Below are 20,964 nucleotides of genomic sequence, written 5' to 3'. Positions count from 1 at the left end.
TGAAAAATGATCTCGTAATTCTGAGATAACTCGTTAATTCAGAAAAACAGAGCAAAAACTTTTTTTTCATGAAAAATGATCTCGTAATTCTGAGATAATTAACTCGTTAATTCAGAAAAACAGAAAAACTCTTGTCATAAACACATATTAGACTTCTTATCTGCATAAACCTTCAGGTGTGTGATGGATGTCTGAGGCTGGGATTGAACTCTGGTCTTCTAGTGCAGTGTTTCTCAAGCTTTTTTCAGTCACAGCACCATTTGAAAATGTAAACAAAATACACAAACACTAATACCAACATTCTTCAAAATATCTTCTTTTGTGTTCAACAGAAGAAATAAACGCCTACAGGTTTAGAACAACTTGAGTGTGAGTAAATGATGACAACATTTTCATTTTTGGGTGAACTATCCATTTAATACTACTGTTTTCATTTGTAGTCTGCTTTTTGGTTTATTGGTGAGTGTTTCTACTGTTTTCTCTTTTTAAAATTGTGCAATTTGCTTGATTTATGAAATGTCCTGTTTAATGCCTTACTGTATGTATTCATATGCTTTTATCTGGCACAATGTATAAAGGCAATAAATACTTAAATCTTATTGCTGGATTTTCTTTGTATGTTTGTTTAAAATGGGGTCATAAAGAACATTTTCATGAATGGTTCTACAGAGAATCTTATAAAGTGACATGAAGAACTGTTATAGGCTCTTTTAAGAACTTGTGAGGCGGGTTCTTGCAGTACCAAAAAAGGCTCTTTATGTCACATAAACACGGTTATTCAAGAAACCTTCTTGAAAGGTTCTTTTCACTGTGACCCCCCCCAGTTTTTTGTTGCACTTTTATTTTTACGGGTGTACAGTGACTCCGAACAAGATAAAAAAAAAGCAGAGCAGAGATGAGAGGAGAAATTCACAAGATATAATCGTAATAACCTCGTCTGATTCTGAAATGTTGCCATAGCATGTAGCTACTACACATTCAACAGTTCAACCAGCTCACCATAACTTTCAACACTTTTATTAATCATATGCATTGTGAATTGATAAGTCATGATCTCAAGAGACGTAGCCAAAAACTGATTAGGATTTGGGGGTTTGTTCAAATTTGGGCTGATGGATTGGAAATAATTTTATCCAGAATAAACATTATAATATTCAACATTAGAGAGTTCCAACATCTTTATCCAAGCTGAACTATAAGGTGACGCTCTTCAGATTCATCCACAGTGGAAGAAGTACTCGGCCTCCGACTGATCACCTGAAGGAAAAGGAAGATGTTCACATTCGTACAACAATGGAAACATGGATTAAATCTGAATAAACAATGTGCATCACTTGATCAAAGCATTCAACACTGGCATATTAAATCTTACTTGTTTGGTAGTAATCGTACACTTTAATCACAGCTGGCTTGAGATTCTTCACTTGAAGAACCTGTTTCGTTTGTATCTGGTAATTCACTGGAATATTTTGTGTGATCTACAGGAGGAAACAAACTCATCAGTCATGGACATTATGGATTAAATGTTTATGAATCGACCAAAGACATAAAATCATATGAATGTTGCTGTTTTCTCACCTCCTTCAAATACACAATGACACGATCATCTTTAGAATCGACCCGTTCCACAGGTTTTCTGTACGTTCCGGAAGAAGTTTTGAGCTGTGGGGAAAAAGTGCTGATTAATTTCTAAAAAGATAAACTCTAGAACTTTTTACACATTTTGTGATGAATCACTCAAACGCACCATTGATGTATCAGCTGTGAATCCAGATAAGAGTTTAATATCCACAATGACCATGTTAGTCCTTTCCTGTAGACCATCATATCTGGAAAACAGCAAATGAAAAGGTTCTTAAATGCCTCATATAAATGTACAAATAAGAGAGAACAAAAGCCAGTATAATTACCAAGACACATGCAGAGTTTTAAATCACTCAAATCACTCATAATGTGTCAATAATAAAAATGTTGTATCTCAAGTCAGTGTGTAGTGTTTTAACTACTGAGATACGCCGTTTCAGTTTATATTGCTTTTGTGTTTATTAAGATGTTAAAAAATATTCAGAAAACATTTATTTGTTATTTAATCTTAAGTCATAATCATGTTCTAGTCTTTTGACTTAAAGTCCTCCTGTGGTGAAAATCAAGCTTTTAATGTTGTTAATATGTGTATATGGTGTTTTTAATATGCTTTAAGAAAAACCATGTGTAAATTCACAAGTCAACATCATTTCTGAATATTTTCTCCTTAAAGGGTAACTAAACCCTAAACCAACTTTTTTTAGTTAATGATCTGTAAGAATGGGGCTTTATTAGTGCTGTTCATTGATTCGAGTAACTTTTTTGACATTTGGGTATAAAGTGTTTTAATTCTACAATATATGGTGTAAAAACGTCTGAGTGCTGCCCTCTTCAGGTTGAACGGTGGCTACTGCAGTTGAATTTTCCTATTGGATGTTGCGGTACTGCGTGACGTAAGCGGTACTGCGTGACGTAAGCAGGTTCCAGCTCACCACGCCCTCCATTGGTACGAGCTCACCACGCCCTTGGATGAGCTAGCGTAGATTTATCTGTATTTAGTACAGTGGTAGGTGTAGTGTTGCTAGTGGCAACAGCACTGCTGGACTGCATAGCTTTCCAGCAGACTTGGAAATTAGGCGCCAGTGGTTGCATGCACTTGGCCTGGAAGACCGTGAGTGTGAAACCTGCATTTTACGCGGAATTGCTTTTCTAACGCAATAGAGGTGGAAATGGGCTTCTCCACACAGCTCGCGCTGAAAAGCGACGCAGTGCCAAACGCTGCTCCTCCTGCATGGACTCCACCACCGCAGCGGCGTCTTGATGTGAGTGATCATATATATTTTAATCACAATTTATGGTTAGGCTAAAGTTAATCCTCTGGGGTCGACAAACGCGGCAGCGCATTTTGCTGGATTTTTTCACATAGCGGCAAAATATGAAAATGCCTATAGAGAGCGCGCGCTATTGACATCAACTCGATAAAACTCATCAGATGCATGTACTTTACGTCGTCTTGCGACCCTGTGAGTCACTCTCCATTTTAGAGAGTCTGACAGCGGGTCTCAGGTGCACGCCCCCTCCCGCTCACGGTTCGTCCCCTCTATCTCCGCTGGGGTCTGCCCACTTTTCTAGCATTTTTCAAATATTGCCAGTGGGTGGAGTCAGGCTCTGACCAGGGGTTTAGTTACCCTTTAAAACTGCAGTGAACCAAAGACAGTCTCAAAAACATGGTTTGAAATCGCTGGCATTTCTGACGACACAAACTACCTTGTAACCAATCAGATCAACGTGTGATCGTCAATGAGTGGATCTCTGAGCTGAGTGAGTGAGTGGAGGCGGGGCTCATTTACATATTCATAGAATCACGTATACTAAATGAGGCAAGGGTGTAGAGTTACATTCAAGCCGTTTTAAGGCATGAAGAATTTAAAGATGAGTTTTAAGGGATACAATTATTGACTACAGGGTACTTTAAATACAAATTATCTTACTTGACAGTGAAGTTCAAAATGAAATTTTGTCCCAATGTTTTGCAATCTCCCTCAATCTTAGCACCAATGCTCAATGTTTTAGCTTCAGTAGGAGTGGGAATGTTGTAGAGCTGAGACATCTGAGAGAGTCAACACAAACAAAAACACATTCATAAATCATCTCACAGCAGAATAACCAAAATGCCAAGAGAGAAAGTGAGTGTGAGTAAATGAAGCTGAACGCACTACAGACCTGCACAGACACACAGGCTGAGCCCTTCACTTCAATGCTGTATGTGGCTGGAAGTTTCTGCAGCTGCTTCTCCTGGTACAGTAACTTGTTGTCCTGATTGACATTAAAGTGGAAAGTGTCTCCTGCTGACCGTACCGTCACTGTGCTGGAGCCGTCAGAGCTGAACACTTTGGTGGCATACAAAGACAGAGCCTGAAGAGCCACCACTGTGTCCTGGGAAATAAATGTGTTCAGTAATGCCACTTTTACTCATTCACACCAGCAATAATGTGTTTGATTGAAGAGGTTTGAGTAACCTGTGTGGAGGAGAATCCTCCATAAGCATTCTGCTGCTTCACAAGCCAGCTGACAATCCTGTTAGCATAGCCCAGATCAGTTGTAGTGACTGAATCTGCAGTGAGAACAGCAAGCAGCACATATGAGCTGATCTCCACTGCCAGAGAATCAGAGTCATCAGCAGAGCCAGACTGAGACCAGTGGAGAGAAGAGCCTTAAGAGCAAAAGACACACGCGTGACTCAAGGAGCATGATTAAAACAAAAAGGTAACACTTTAGAATACTGTTCCATCGTTAATGAATAACTTCACAGAAACAAATGAGTAACACACTATTAACATTCTAGTTACTACTATTATTATATCTGTGGACACTTCCTGTTGACGAATGCGCATGCGTCGCGTCTGAACGCGTTGTTGTCTTTGGAGCTCCATCGATTTGATTTATAATTCTTGATTTTTCTCTTTAAACTCACTTACAACGAACATTTTCTACTTTTCCTCACCTCATAGTTACAATGCGGACTGTTGAGCCGACGCGTCTCAAGCCTATTAGTGATCCAACATCGGATACTCTTATAGGTTACTCCTGTGGATCAAGGCTGAACGTGTCTTCTCCGCACTCACTTACAAACAAATATTTTTCGCCTATCGTGCGTCTACTCTACACCCGTACCACTAAAAAAGACGGATTATATCCAAAACTTCAGTCATAAATTAGTATTAATATTGATAGCATCACTTCGTTCGCATCGTTGTTGCTAACTTACTGTCCATCTGTTAAAATGGCGAATATATCAGATGTAAGTAGTCTACCTTTTGGTGCAGGTGAGGACACATTTGAGCTGCACGCACTGCAGTCTGAGCTGGAAGCTGTTGAGAAACAGATCCACGACCTTTTAGTGAGACAAGCCGAGCTGAGAGACCGGCGTTTAGCTCTTGAAACATCACGTGCCGATGCACACAAATCAGTGATTAACGTTACTAACCCGCTGACTCCGACCTCGTCTACTCCGTGCGTTTCTCAACATCGGTCCCGAGCGCCGAGGTCGCGATCAGCCATGGTCTCATTCACTCCGGCTCCAACACGCCACCACGAAGCCTGGATGGTTCCGCAGCGGAAGACGCGAGTCAGGTCTAGACCAAGACTCTCTCCGACCCTCCCGGTTTTCGAGATATCCACCCAAAACCGCTTCTCCCTTCTCCGCGAAACAGAACGCGATGCTGTGATCATCGGCGATTCCATTGTTCGGCACGTACACGCTACATTAGGTAAAAGTAAGGTGCACAGTCACTGCTTTCCTGGTGCTCGTGTTTCTGAAATCGCTGCTCGCGTTCCCGAGATTCTGAACGGTGGCGAGCGCGTCGGAACTGTGGTCCTGCACGCGGGAGTGAACGACATCAGGCTGCGCCAGATGGAGGTTCTGAAGAAAGACTTCAGGAATCTGATCGATACGGTACGCAGCACATCGCCTGAAACAACGATCATTGTGTCAGGACCGCTTCCCACGTACCGACTAGGACATGAAAAGTTTAGTAGACTATTCGCGCTAAATGAATGGTTAATGTCATGGTGCAATGAGCAGAAACTGCTCTTTGTAAATAATTGGAATCTGTTTTGGGAGCGTCCTAGGCTTTTCCGTGCTGATGGCTTACACCCAAGCAGATTCGGAGCGGATCTTCTGTCGGATAACATCTCCAAAATGTTAAATACCTTTTGACTAGTAACCAAAAGTCTAAATCATAGTCTCTGCTGCACCAATTTAACTGATATAAATACTAGTGTAGAGAACATTGCATAGAAACTGTGTCTATTCCTCGTTTAGTGAGATCAAATAATAAATCTACTGCAGGATCTAGGAAAAATCTAATTGTTATTAAAACAGAAAATGTTGCTATTAGTAAACAAAAACAATTTCTAAAGCTAGGTCTTCTAAACATTAGATCACTCACACCTAAGGCAGTTATTGTAGTCACAGATAATAGCTTCAATGTACTTTGCCTTACTGAAAACTGGCTTAAACCAAATGATTATTTCGGTCTAAATGAGTCTACTCCATCTGGATACTCCTATAAGCACGAGCCCCGTCTGATTGGTCGTGGTGGCGGTGTTGCAACAATCTATAGAGATATTCTCAATGTTACTCAGAAATCGGGTTATAAGTTTATTTCGTTTGAAGTACTTGTACTAAATGTTACGCTCTTAGATGTTAGAAAAACATCCCTATTATCTCTAGCCTTGGCAACCGTATATAGACCGCCTGGGCCTTATGCTGATTTCCTAAAAGAGTTTGCAGATTTTCTCTCAGATCTATTAGTCAATGTCGATAAAGCATTAATTGTTGGAGATTTTAACATACACGTAGATAATCCAAATGATGTGTTAGGGGCTGCGTTTACAGATTTATTAAACTCCTTTGGGGTCAAGCAAAACGTTACCGAACCAACTCATCGTTTTAATCATACACTCGATTTAATTATATCACATGGAACCGATCCAACCGATATAGATATCATTCCACAAAGTGATGATGTCACTGACCATTACATGGTAACTTGCATATTACGTACTCCTGTAATATGTCATGCTGCGCCGCGTTATCGATCAGGCAGAACAATCCTTCCATCCACCATAGATCATTTTTCTAATTGCTTATTTGATCTGTCTCAGCTGCTCAGTGAACCCAAACAAACAGATGAACTAGAAGAATTAACTAGCACTATGAGCACCATTCTCTCTGGAAAAGTGGATATTGTAGCACCCATTAGATTAAAAAAGGTCAGAGAGAAAAGTAAAGCACCATGGTACAACAATACTACACATGTTCTAAAGAGAGAAACCCGTATTTTAGAGCGTAAATGGAAACAAACTAATTTAGAGGTCTTTAGAATCGCATGGAAAGACAGTATGTCACGTTATAAAAAGGCCCTAAAAGCGGCCAGGGCTGAGCACCTCCGCAAACTAATAGAAAACAACCAAAACAATCCTAGGTTTTTATTTAACACCGTGGCTAGACTAACAAATAAACAGATGTCACCTGAACAAAATATTCCATTACAGTTTAGTAGTAATGATTTCATGAAGTTCTTCACTGAGAAAATAGAAAACATCAGAACCACAATTGTAAACGTTCAATCCTCAATCGCGCCTTATAATTCAGCGTCAATTATCACCCCGCAAGAACAATTACAGTGCTTTACAACTATAGAACAAAAAGAGTTAAATAAACTTATCACTTCATCTAAAACAACAACATGTTTATTAGATCCTATACCCACTAAACTACTGAAAGAAGTGTTACCTGTAGTGGAAGAGCCTCTCCTCAATATTATTAACTCGTCTTTATCTTTAGGTCATGTTCCAAGAACATTTAAACTGGCAGTTATAAAACCTCTCATTAAGAAACCACAATTAGACCCACATAATCTAGCAAATTATAGACCCATTTCAAATCTTCCATTTATGTCTAAAATACTAGAAAAAGTTGTATCCGCCCAACTGGGCTCTTTCTTGCAAGAAAATGACATCTATGAAAAGTTTCAGTCTGGATTCAGACCGCATCATAGCACTGAAACTGCGCTCGTTAAAATCACAAATAATTTACTATTAGCTTCTGACCAAGGCTGTATCTCAATACTAGTTCCCTTTCAAGGGAACTCGCGTTGCGTCGAGTTTGACGCTATGGGAACGCTTTGCGTGATGACGTCTTGAAGCACATGTAAAATCAGTCCAATGGTGTGGCGAAACGTCAGAGGCGGGTGACGTCACGTACCAGGAAGCTATAAAAGCCGGCCCGAAACAGAAAACGAAAGCTTTCTGAGTCTTCAGTTGCGCTCTGTGTGAAATCTGTCTGTATATTTGGTGTTGTCTGTCTATATCATATATATATATATTCAGTATGGCGAGCGAGCAGCAGTTTAGAGTGTGTGTCCATCCCTGCCCGCGTTATTTAACGGGAGGTGACACACACACTCTTTGTGTTGTTTGTTTGGGAGAGGAGCATGCCCAGTCAGCACTCGAGGGTGGTGACTGTGTGCATTGCTGTGCGCTTCCATTGCGTACGCTCCGATCCCGCTTGGCTCGGTTCAATCCCGACCACGCTCCCCAGGGCTCGGGTCCCGCCGCTGCCGAGGCACGGCGTCGATCTCAGACCTGGGGTTCACAGATGGATTTATCAGTGGATGTTGAGACGGGCTCTGCCTTATCTCAGCATCCGTCTGATAGATCCAGTGCCTCTTATCAGGGTGTGGAAGCACGCGCTGCTGTTTCTTCCGCCCCGATAGAGGTACCAGTACTGCAACTATCCAGCTCTGAGGAGTTGGATGTTGTGAGTATTGTAGCTGAGTCTGAGGATTCGCCACCTCAGTCTCATGCGTTTGAGGAACTGCTCGATGTCATTACTAGAGCTGTTGACAGACTGTCTTTTGAGTGGCCAGAAGATAGGCAGGACGTTCGTTCGAAAAGTAAGCTCGACGAACGCTTCCTGCCATCTCGTGCGCAGCCCCAGCGCAGGAGCCTGCCGTTTTTCCCCGATCTCCACACCGAGGTGTCGAGATCGTGGGCGAAACCAGTGTCATATCGAGTGTATACTGCACAAACATCACACTATTCATCCATTCACAATTATAAAGAGCATGGTTATGGGGAGATGCCGAAGGTGGAAGAGACGCTCGCGAGCTATCTCTCTCCAGCAACGGCATCTTCTCTGAAGGCTCCTGCACTTCCATCCAAGCCAGTAAAGGTTACTTCCTCCCTGGTTCATAAAGCTTATGCCGCCGCCGGTCAAGCTGCAGCGTGTTTACATACAATGTCCATAATGCAGGCTTACCAGGCTGAGTTATTGGGTGATTTTGAGGAGGGCGGGGGTATTAGTGCTGATACGGTGTCTGAACTGCGTAGAGCCACGGATTTGTCTCTCAGGGCCACCAAGGAGACGGCTAAATCCATCGGCCGCTCTATGGCAGCCCTGGTGGCCACTGAGAGGCATCTGTGGCTCAACTTAAGTGACATAAAGGACAAAGAAAAACATGTTCTTTTAGATGCACCAGTATCCACGCAAGGGTTATTTGGAGACGCAGTTAATAGTGCTGTAGCGAAGTCACAAGAAGCTTCAAAACAGGCAGCTGCACTTCAGAAACTTCTCCCCCGCCGTTCTTTCTATGAGGCTGCTGAGCGGGAGCAGCCTCACTCCTCTAAAAAGAGCGCTGAGCACCGCGCCACTCAGAAACAGAGCGTTTCCTCCCGTGCTCCCCCACAAAAATCTCGGGGACACGGAGGGCGCTCTCAAACCCAGCAGTCTTCGAGGGGTAAAACGGATCTGCGGACCGTTATTACCGCCAAGAAGGCTGCTGGGAAAAAGTCCTGATGTCTGAGGGCTCAGGACAAATGAGGGTAGTCCCCCCGAAGCAGAGCGGTTAACACCTCTTTTCACGGTGCCCGTCTCTCTTCGGTGCCCTCAGGGGACCGTTCTGCCAACCCTGCCGCCTCCGGCGTTACAGGGCGCAGCGGTCTCCGGCGAGCACATATCTCAAGGTCCACCCGGAAACGTAGTGGCCTCGGGATGCCCGCCCCCTCTGAGGAGGGTGCTAGAGCAGTCTGTTTGGTCGTTCCCTGCCGGTGCGCCGTTACAGGGCGACGAACCGACTGCTCAACAGCAGGAGAAAAATACGGTGCCGTCTCTCTTCGGTGCCCTCAGGGGACCGTTCTGCCAACCCTGCCACCTCCGGTGTTACAGGGCGCAGCGGTCTCCGGCGAGCACATATCTCAAGGTCCACCCGGAAACGTAGTGGCCTCGGGATGCCCGCCCCCTCTGAGGAGGGTGCTAGAGCAGTCTGTTTGGTCGTTCCCTGCCAGCAGTCTGTTTGGTCGTTCCCTACTCAACAGCAACAAAATCCAGAAACCAGTCTCGAGAGACTGGTACCTCTAGTAGAATCTTTGACAGCGTGGAAGCTACTGTCAAATGTTTCTCGTTGGGTCCTGCAGACCGTGGAAAAAGGGTATTAGATACAATTCTAGTAACGCCCACCGCGGTTTATGGGGGTCCTGCCCACAATGGTGGGCCCCGAGCAGGTTCTGGTTATGGAACAGGAAGTAAACACTCTGTTAGAGAAAGGGGCCATAGAATATGTACCTCCCTCCAACAGGGAAACCGGGTTTTACAGCCGGTACTTCATAGTTCCAAAGTAGGACGGGGGATTGCGTCCCATTTTGGGTCTTCGAGTTGTCATGCAGCTCAAGTTCAAAATGTTAACATTGAGACAATCGTGCCACAGATTAGTCCGAGGACTGGTTTGTCACGATAGACCTCAAGGACGCATATTTCCATCCGTCCGTGTCATTGGAAGTTCCTGAGGTTTGCTTTCGGGGGCAAAGCATACCAATATCGAGTTCTTCCATTCGGCCTGGCTTTATCACCCCGCACTTTCACCAAATGCGTGGATGCAGCTCTGGCGCCTCTGCGCCTCCGGGGTATTCGCATCACGAACTACATCGACGATTGGTTGATTTTAGCTCAGTCGCATTAGATGGCGGTTCAACATCGAGATGTTGTTCTCGCCCATATGAAAGAGTTGGGGTTACGGCTGAACGCCAAGAAGAGTGTGCTTCTCTATTTTAGAGGACCACTTTTTTAGGCGTGGTTTGGGATTCAGTGTCGATGCAGGCGCGCCTGTCATCGCCACGCTTCGATCCTGGCAGCTGTGAGAAGTGTAAAGCTAGGCCAGCTACTCACTGTCAAACAGTTCCAGAGACTGTTGGGTCTCATGGCAGCAGCTTCCAACGGGATACCTTTTGGACTGCTGCACATGAGGCCCCTGCAGTGGTGGCTCAGGACCAGAGGGTTTTTCCCCGAGGGGCAACCCATTTCGCACAATCAAGGTCACGCGGTGATGCCTACGTGCCTTGGTTATGTGGAAGAAACCTTGGTTCCTGTCCCAGGGCCCAGTGCTGGGAGCTCCTTGTCGTCGCAAACTGCTAACGACGGATGCTTCCCTCACGGGTTGGGGAGCGATCCTGAGGGTCGCTCATCTCAAGGTCTGTGGGAAGACCATCATCGTTCCTGGCATTCTATAGCCTAGAGATGTTAGCTGTCTTCCGGGCTCTGAGGAGCTTTATCACAGGTCTCAGGGGACACCATGTGTAGTACATACGGACAACACGTCGGTAGTCGCCTATATCAAGGGGGTCTGCGCTGGCACGCCATATCCTCTTGTGGTCCCAGGGGAAGTTGCTGTCACTCAAGGCAGCCTACATCCCCGGGGTCCAGAATATAGGAGCAGACACTCTGTCGAGACAGGGGCCGAGGCCCGGGGAATGGTGGCTCCACCCCCGAGGTGGTGGAGCTGATATGGAAATTTTAAGTGGATCTGTTTGCGTCTCGAGAGACGTCTCACTGTCCACTTTGGTTCTCCCTCACGCATCCAGCTCCTCTGGGACTGGATGCTATGGTACAGACGTGGCCGAGGCTACGTCTGTACGCCTTTCCCCCAGTTGCTCTGCTCCCGGGAGTTCTGGAAAGAGTTCGCAGGGACCGGGTTTGCCTGCTTCTTATAGCCCCGCGCTGGCCGGGCAGAGTATGGTTTCCCGATCTTGTGTCCCTCCTCGACGGGCCTCCTCTGGAGCTACCCGTCAGGAGGGACCTTCTGTCCCAAGCAGGGGGCTCGATTTTTCACCCCCGACCAGAACTGTGGAACCTGTGGGCTTGGCCTCTGAGGGGGCCCAGCTCATAGAGTCAGGTCTCTCAACTGAGGTTGTTGAGACCATTCTACAGTCCAGAGCTCCCTCCACGAGGAAACTTTATGCCCTGAACTGGAGAGTATTCACCTCTTTGTGTAGTGACCGTCGGTTGGATCCAGTCAACTGCCCAATTGGTACAGTTCTGGAGTTCCTGCAAGAGCGGTTCACTGCAGGTCTGACCCCGTCCACTTTAAAGGTTTATGTGGCGGCCGTAGGTGCTTACCACAGTCCTTTGGGTGGAATGTCTGTGGGGAAAGACCCCTTTGGTATCTCGTTTCCCTCGTGGCACTTGGAGGTCCTCCTCCCTTTCGAAATCGGACCAGGAGGCGAATAATTTGCTTTGCCCTGTTAGGGCGTAAGACGCGTATGTCCACAGAGCTGCCCTGTGGCGTAAAAGTGACATTTGCTCCCCTAACAAGGGAGGTCCAGTGTCTAAGCAAAGGATGAGCAGTGGGTGGTTGAGACTATCTCACTTGCTTATGAGGCGGCTGGACAGCCTTCTCCTTTGGCTGTCCGGTCGCACTCTACGAGGAGTATGGCGGCCTCTAAGGCCCTTATATCAGGAGTTTCGTTACAGGACGTTTGTGATGCGGCAGGCTGGTCCTCACCGCACGCTTTCGTCAGGTTCTACTCTCTGGATCTAGACTCTGCTCCAGGGTCTCATGTTTTGTCTTCCTAGTGCTGCTCACCAGATTTCACACAGGACAGACATTTGTAGCTATGGAGGCGTTGGTATAGACGTTCCCATAGCGTCAAACTCGACGCAACGCGAGTTCCCTTGAAAGGGAACGCCTCGGTTACGACTGTAACCTCGGTTCCCTGAAGAGGGAACGAGCGTTGCGTCACCTTGCCATATCTCCTTCATGCCTGTCAACACGACTTCAGACTTTACGAAGCTTTCGTTTTCTGTTTCGGGCCGGCTTTTATAGCTTCCTGGTACGTGACGTCACCCGCCTCTGACGTTCCGCCACACCATTGGACTGATTTTACATGTGCTTCAAGACGTCATCACGCAAAGCGTTCCCATAGCGTCAAACTCGACGCAACGCTCGTTCCCTCTTCAGGGAACCGAGGTTACAGTCGTAACCGAGGCATTTTACTTGATCTTAGTGCTGCGTTCGATACTATAGATCACACAATACTCTTAGATCGACTACAAAATTATACTGGTGTTCAAGGACAAGCATTAAGCTGGTTCAGATCATACTTATCTGACCGCTACCATTTTGTCTATTTAAATGGAGAAAAATCGATCATAACTCCAGTAAACTATGGAGTGCCGCAGGGATCTGTGTTAGGCCCTCTGTTATTCTCAATATATATGCTGCCACTTGGAAATATTATAAGGAAACATGGAATTAGTTTCCATTGTTATGCTGATGACACTCAAATCTATATTTCATCACGGCCAGATGAAAACGCTAAATTATCCAAATTGACAGAGTGTGTTAACCCTTAAACCGATATAGCCGCCCGCGGCATAAGATAACTGTCGTTCTAAAATGTTTAATAACTTTTGAGTCGCTAATCCAATCTGTATGCTTTAAATTGCACCGTAAAGATGAGATTCTCAGCTTTCCCGTGTTATCACGGTTGTCTCTAGTGGTCATTCATTGGCTCCGTAGTGCCGGTGATTGCGTCATCAAAATCTGCAGAAAGTGATTCGTCAAGGAAACACATGTCGTTTCTTTCTCTGAGCCAAACAGGAACGATTGTTGATGCTTAGTCCCACCCCCATGCCCAGATTCGTCCAAACGGTCATCAACTCAACCAATAAACATAGTGATTGGTGTTTTTAACAACCAATCACGTTTCTTTATAAATTTGAACAAACGCAATGCATTGAAAACTATGCATGAAAACTAACGGATGCAAAATTTTTGACCATAGCGCAAAACACGAAAGAGCAAAACACGAAAGAGCATTGAAACGAGTCATTAGACGATGACCTGGTGGAACCTTCCGATTCAGAAGATTGTTTGAATCATTTGCACTGTTTATTTATCTATTTGTATTTAGTTTGTGAAGATTATTTGCACTATTTGTTCATTAGCACTCAGTATATTACCCTCAAAGAACCATTTCTTCATTTGCACTGTTTATTTCTTTTTGTATTTAGTTTGTGAAGATTATTTGAACCATTTGTTCATTTACACTCTGTATATTGTATTGTTAGTATTTATATTGCTACTTGTTATATTGTTTGCATTTGTTGTTCATGTTCAAATTATAATATAATTTTCTGAAGAAAAATGTTTGCTTCAGTGTTCTGTTGTAATATAACAACTTTTCTATTTACTTTACTCCCTGAACTTTTTTGGACACATCTACATTGTCAGTAAATGTAATACACCTGTTTTTACTCAAAAACGCCTAGAATAATATTATAATAAATGGCTATAACTTGCTGAGGGATTGTTACATGTAGACAAAATTTCATCTGGAAGTCTAAAACAACCAAGTCTAACTTTCTAAAGGAAAAAAACAAAACTTCAGGAAGTTCTGTTTGAGTTCACACTGAAAACACCACATTTTTTGCTGCCGTTTTTCTTAAAATCCTGTTAATTTCATAAATTCTCTAACAAAATAAATGTAAAACAGGGACTTTAAATGAGCTAGATGGAAACTTTAGGTTCTCCTGTTTAAAATGATATATGGCACTTGATGCTTGCTGCTAGAATGGGTTAGAAAAACAAAGAAAAGTACAGGTGAGTCAGGTGCCCCAAAAATGTTCTAGGTCTTTAAGGGTTAAAGATTTAAAAGATTGGATGACGCGCAATTTTCTTTTATTAAATCCAGACAAGACAGAGAACACCACATTTTTTGCTGCCATTTTTCTTAAAATCCTGTTAATTTCATAAATTCTCTAACAAAATAAATGTAAAACCGGGACTTTAAATGAGCTAGATGGAAACTTTAGGTTCTCCTGTTTAAAATGATATATGGCACTTGATGCTTGCTGCTAGAATGGGTTAGAAAAACAAAGAAAAGTACAGGTGAGTCAGGTGCCCCAAAAATGTTCTAGGTCTTTAAGGGTTAAAGATATAAAAGATTGGATGACGCACAATTTTCTTTTATTAAATCCAGACAAGACAGAGGTACTAATCATCGGTTCAAAAAACCGCCCACAAAACCTCTCACACTACAACTTTAACATAGTAGGATGTCCTGTTACTTTATCCTCTATAGTAAAAGACCTGGGTGTTATACTAGACTGCAACCTGTCTTTTGAAAATCATATTTCATATGTTACAAGAACAGCCTTTTTCCACCTTAGAAACATTGCTAAGCTACGTAACATGCTATCAGTTTCTGATACAGAAAAGTTAGTTCATGCATTCATGACCTCGAGACTAGATTACTGTAATGCTTTATTATCCGGTTGTCCTGCATCCTTAATAAACAAGCTACAGTTAGTCGAAAATATGCCGTCGCTAGAGTTCTTACTAGATCAAGAAAATATGATCATATAACACCAATTTTATCATCACTACATTGGTTACCTATAAAGTTCCGTATTAATTACAAGGTATTGCTACTAACTTATAAAGCCCTAAACGGCTTAGCTCCAGTCTATTTAACGGATCTTCTATCGCCCTATAATCCATCGCGCTCTTTAAGATCACTAAATTCGAGGCTTTTGGTCATACCTAGGATATCTAGGTCCACCAAAGGAGGGACAGCATTTTCACATTTAGCTCCAAAACTCTGGAATAGTCTTCCTGATACTGTTCGTTGCTCAGACTCGCTCTCCCAGTTTAAAACTAGATGGAAGACGCATCTCTTCAGCCAGGCATTCATATAATACTTTTAATCTTACAGTTAAATCCGACCTCTAGTTCATAAACGCCAGAGGAGAACTGGCCCCCGACTGAGCCTGGGTTCTCCCAAGGTTTTTTTTTTTTCTCCATTAGGTCACCTGATGGAGTTTTTTTCAGTTCCTTGCCACTGTTGCCTTTGGCTTGCTCAGTTGGGGATATTTGGGGATATTTAATTTAATTAATCAATCAACAATACTATTGATCAGCATTACCAAACGTGGACGTTTTCCACTAGAAACAAACATTGATGTATTATTTAATTTAATACTGTGAAGCTGCTTTGATACAATCTGTATTGTGAAAAGCGCTATATACATAAACTTGACTTGACTTGACCTGACTTGTGGAATACTTGATTCTGATTGGTCAATAGCACATCCAGTGGTGTGTTATTGCCCGATAACAACCGCTGAAAACACCGGCTCAACGGGCTTTCTTCATGGAAGTTTTGCTTATGGTGAGCTAATAAAATATTAAAACTCAGTTGAATCAATATTTTGTGTACGGTTATTTAATTATGCCATCCAGTCTCATGGACTCGCTCTCTCTTGTTTCATTCAAACACAGATGCTGCCAATTTGCGACAATTTTTTTGTACACTGTTGGATTATTAGACAACAAAAAAGATAGATTTTAAAACAGTTTAATCTCAAATCAATATCTCCTATCCCCATAATTATTTATGTGGTGAAATGCTGTGTAATAAGTAGTATGACTGTATACCGTATCTCTTAAATGTCCGTCTAGTTTGAACTTGTCGGTCTAGCGATAGCTTTCACCACGGAACCTTTGCGTTTAAAGAGCTAGTTAAATATTTCGAATTAGATCAATATTTTGTGTCTAATTATTTACTTATGTGGCAAGTAGTCGTGTAATAAGCGGCATAATGCACATCCAGCCGGTTGTTATCTCAGAATAAACCCCTTCTGGCTCATGCAAGACCCTCCTGATCACCCTGTCGGGTTTATTCTGAGAGAACAACCAGCTGGATGTACATTATCCCATACTTAACTAACAAGAAACTCTGATTAATGAATTAGTAAGAAATAGTTGAATGTGGTAGTTCACTATTAGCTAATCAGTAACTACTACTTTTTCATAACTCACAGAGGACTACAAAGAACTACTGTATACAGGTTCATAATTAATGTTAATAATCCATAATGTATAATATAAGGTTATGGTAATCCACTAGTAATGACTCAAGTGTTACTACATCCTTCTAAAGGAACTACTAATAATTTGGATCAGTATTTTAAAGTGAAGATCATGGGAACACACTAGTAATGACTAGAATGTAGTTACAAGAATGTTAATAGTGTGTAACTCATTTGTTCCTGCGTAGTTATTCATTAATGATGGAAAAGTTTTCTACAGTGTTACTAAAAACAATAGTACGGTCATAAAAGACAACAGAAAGTCATCAGAAACAAACCTCTTACCATCTGAAATAGCAACATCTTCCAGTTTCTTGAAAAGCTGCTGTCGAGTGTCCGTGTCTCTAGCCAGACTGAAAGTGTAGGCGAGCAGGGCAGTGGTGTAAGTGTTATTGACATTCTCAATGACGGACCTCAAGCATGACAAACCTTTACTGACGACAGGATCCTGTGACAAAAAAACACAGAGGAATAGACGCTGTGAGTATCATTTTTCGATGAGGTTTTACACTGTAAAAGGTGTTCAGTTCACTTAATTTTTTTTTAGCAAACCCGTTGCCTTAAAATTATTAAGTAAATAAACTCAATTCTTAACTGAAAAAAATTAAGTTATGTGAACTTGACAATTCCACATTACTTAATTTTTTCGATTAAGCATAAGTTTAATACTTACTTAATTTTAAGGCAACAGGTTTCCTCAATTTATTTTAAGTTAAAGTTAAAATTAAAATGACCCCATGATTTACTCACCCTCAAGTTATCCTAGGTGCATATGACGAATACAATCGTAGTTATATTAATAAACACCCTGACGCTTCTGAGCTTTATAATGGCAGTGGATTGCATCATTGCATCCATCAGTTTGAAGTTCAAAGAAGCTCTTCTATTCATCATAAAAGTGCTCCACAGAAGGTCTTTATTAACCCCCCAGAGCAGTGTGGAGTTCGTTTATGATGGATGGATGCACTTTTTTGAGCTTCAAACTGATAGTTGCAATCTTGAAAACCTCCAATATAAAGCTCGGAAGCGTCAGAGTGTTTATTAATATAACTCCGATCGTATTCGTCTGAAAGAAGAAAGTCATATACACCTAGGATACCTTGAGGGTGTGTAAATCATGGGGTAATTTTCATTTTAAAGTGAACTACTCCTTTAAGTCAACTGATCACTTTTAACAGTGTACCATGTTTCCTACAGATGAACTTACTGTGACTGGAGTTTCCAGTTCAAGCAATGATGCAGTAATGTAGGCAGTCATGGTCACATCATCATTCACCCCACCCTAGAATTTATTAGAAATAAAGGATAAACAAATCAACACACTCAAACCACTGAAGGAAAGTTCATCTAGACAAACTGATGTTGGCTTGAGAAAGTCTGAATAAAGACGATAGATAGAGATAGATAGAAGATGACAGACCTTCATTCTGTTGTGGAACAGTGTTCCCTGTAGGATAAAACAGCCGTCTGAATCCCGTCTGCTTATTAACCAATTCTTTGCACTCTGAATCATTTTTGGATCAATAAATATGTATTTCTGTGCTTTGCCAAAGGACCTCAGCACAAAGGCAGTCAACCTGATGGTGGAAGATATAATTTAAAAAAATGTCATCAGGTGTTTCAATGAATTCCATCCATCATAAATCTCAAAACAAGTCATTTGAACTGAGACACATTTTTAAATGTGTTAATTGGGTTTATTCTTGTAGATTACCTTGATATTATTTCTGTTTAACAATAGTAATAGTGAAAATATATTTACCATGTATTCCCATCACCATAACCAAATGCGCTGTATGATCCATCCAAATGCTTGTAGTTCATTTGTCTCTGGTATCCTGTTTAGTGTGATAATGGTTAACATAGGGCTGGGCGATATGGCTGAAAACTGTATCACGATATAAGTTTCTCATATCGGTCGATATCGATAATTATAGATATTTTTTTATTACCTATTTAAAATAAGGACCAGGAGACAAATATATCACATTGAAACATTTTTATTTTAAACTTAACCTTCCTCTGATTATAATCCGTTGTAAAGGCAAAACAACCATGGAACACACTTAAATAATTAAAATGTAAACATAAGTCTAAAATCACAATGAAACCTTAACAATTATCTCTTAACGGGACACTGTGTGGGACTACGTCAGACTTCATACTTCCGCTCAATTTCATTTCGCTTCTGTACTCAGTCTGAGACAGCATCATAGCTTTCCGTTTTCCTCCAGCCTGAAAACAGCCGGCCAATCAACGAACAGAGGGCGGGCTGAGAGCCGTGACGTAGACACTGATTGTACCGTGGATGTGTAGATTTACTTCACATAATCTGCTAAAGTCGTTCACAGCCATGTTCACTCCGGTATTTCGCTCGATGGTTTTGTTTTTGCATCATACATGTGTTTACAGTGGAAGTTAGATGCGGCTGAGCATGCGCATAACACACGCCATAACCAAACGTTATGTGATTGGCTTACGGGTAACCAATGATTTTAAACTTCAGACAAGCGAGAAACTTACAAAACTTACAACCTTGTTTTTTGGACCTTCTCTACTTTACTCAATAGCTGATATTCATCAAAGAGCCTGTTTAACTTTTAACTATAAGGGCCCTATCTTGCACCCAGCGCAATTGACTTTGTACACCGACGCATGTATCATTCCTATTTTGCACCCGCGCAAAGCGCGCTTTTCCCTCCACAGAAGCACGTCGCTAAACTAGGGAATGAACTTGCACTCCCTGTGCGGTTCAGCGCAAAAAAGGAGGCGTGTTCCGGCGCAAACAATCACTAGTGCTATCTTGCTGTTCCATAAAACAATTGCGCCACTGGCCGGAAAAAAAAAAACAGTTTAAAGTCAGTGGCGCGTTGCGCATGTTATTCATATGCTATTTTAAGGGCCATAATTAATGTAGCTTGTGCTCAACGTGCATACACTTTGATTCTCTCATCTACACACAGACGCAGCAGTTATCATTTTTGCAAATCATACATTATTACGATAGATAGATAGATAGATAGATAGATAGATAGATAGATAGATAGATAGATAGATAGATATTTTATTATAAAAGCATACATCCAGCTTACACATTTACCCAAATTATCATATGCCTGTTTAACCGAAGTTAATTTGGGTGTGTTTCTCCATCCCCAACGTCCCTGACGAGAACGTCGGTCTCCTCGGCTGTGAACCGCTCCCGGCGCGCACCTGGCAAATCCGCAGCTATAATAGGAATCCGCTATAGAACAAGCGCACCTCCTCTTAAAGGGAATGTGAGATGACGCTCTGATTGGTTTATTTCACGTTACGCCCAAACCACACCTATGAATAATGAAGCTACTTCAGACCAACCCCTTTTAGATTTGCACTGGGCGCAAGAGTCATTTATCCCGCCGGGAAAATAGCAACAGCGCCCAAGACCCGCCCACAAAGTTACTTGCGCTTTGCGCTTGACACTTGCGTTTCAGATCGTTAAAATTGGGCCCTAAATGTTCTACTGTCTATAAACTAATAAAGTACACAACCAAGCAATGAAAAGCTTGTAATTAAGACCGTAACATTGACTTACCTGTCAGGAAGAAAGCAGGCAACTTCAGCGTCTCTTTTGAAAGCTTTCTCCTGCATTAGCTATCCTGACATTAACCCTTGTTTTTGTAATCTCCGGTCACGTTTCCATATATGGTCTATTTTGGACTTTTTCGACGACGAGGACTCCTTATCCTGTGACTCTGCATTTGTATGGTCCTCCATTATAAATAACCATGCAGTGCAGCCTTTTAAACTTGCCGCTGCCGGGGCAGTGACAAGCGCCTCTCACTGCTCTGCTCCTTCGCTTCTGCTGGTCTCAGTCACGTGACGCTGGCTCTGAACAAAAGCGCGTTGTGGAAACGCGTTAGCCAAGTACTTTTTGTCCCTCTCTGCTATTCTAGTTTTTCAAGATGGCGGAACTACATGGAAGCCTCCGTGGACCTACCCGTCCCATGTATATAAAGATAATAAATTCTTCGTTTACGAGGATAAGTCAGATCATTGGCATATGTATTTGTACACCACTGAGGACATATTTATGATTAAAAATATTGCTTTTAGATAATAAAATACCTAAAAACCTACACAGTGTCCCTTTAACATTAAGTGGCAAAATTAAAGAATACGTAAGAAATGCTTATAAAATTATTATAACTTATAAAATCCCAAAAACTGCCATACTGGCGAGCTGACTT

The 20,964-nt window shown here is 42.3% G+C and overlaps 1 protein-coding gene across 3 annotated transcripts in view; it reads right to left on the bottom strand.

The window, feature by feature from the left end:
* Nucleotides 1–822: 822 nt before the first annotated feature.
* Nucleotides 823–20,964, bottom strand: part of LOC311090806 (alpha-2-macroglobulin-like) — a 33,240-nt gene continuing 13,098 nt past the window's right edge. For all 3 annotated transcript variants that reach the window (XM_084126343.1, XM_084126344.1, XM_084126345.1), the window contains 11 exons: nt 18,498–18,573; nt 18,156–18,312; nt 17,943–18,017; nt 17,021–17,183; nt 4,044–4,237; nt 3,748–3,960; nt 3,516–3,634; nt 1,748–1,829; nt 1,579–1,662; nt 1,373–1,478; nt 823–1,257 (listed from right to left, as the gene is read on the bottom strand). In XM_084126343.1, coding sequence (XP_083982469.1) covers nt 1,217–1,257; nt 1,373–1,478; nt 1,579–1,662; nt 1,748–1,829; nt 3,516–3,634; nt 3,748–3,960; nt 4,044–4,237; nt 17,021–17,183; nt 17,943–18,017; nt 18,156–18,312; nt 18,498–18,573 — 1,310 coding nt within the window. In that variant the 3' untranslated portion in view covers nt 823–1,216. The remainder of the gene's footprint in view (nt 1,258–1,372; nt 1,479–1,578; nt 1,663–1,747; nt 1,830–3,515; nt 3,635–3,747; nt 3,961–4,043; nt 4,238–17,020; nt 17,184–17,942; nt 18,018–18,155; nt 18,313–18,497; nt 18,574–20,964) is intronic.

The sequence above is a fragment of the Abramis brama genome (assembly GCF_963993115.1).
Source record: "Abramis brama genome assembly, chromosome: 10".
NCBI lineage: Eukaryota > Metazoa > Chordata > Actinopteri > Cypriniformes > Leuciscidae > Abramis > Abramis brama.
This window is presented reverse-complemented; position numbering and strand designations above follow the sequence as displayed.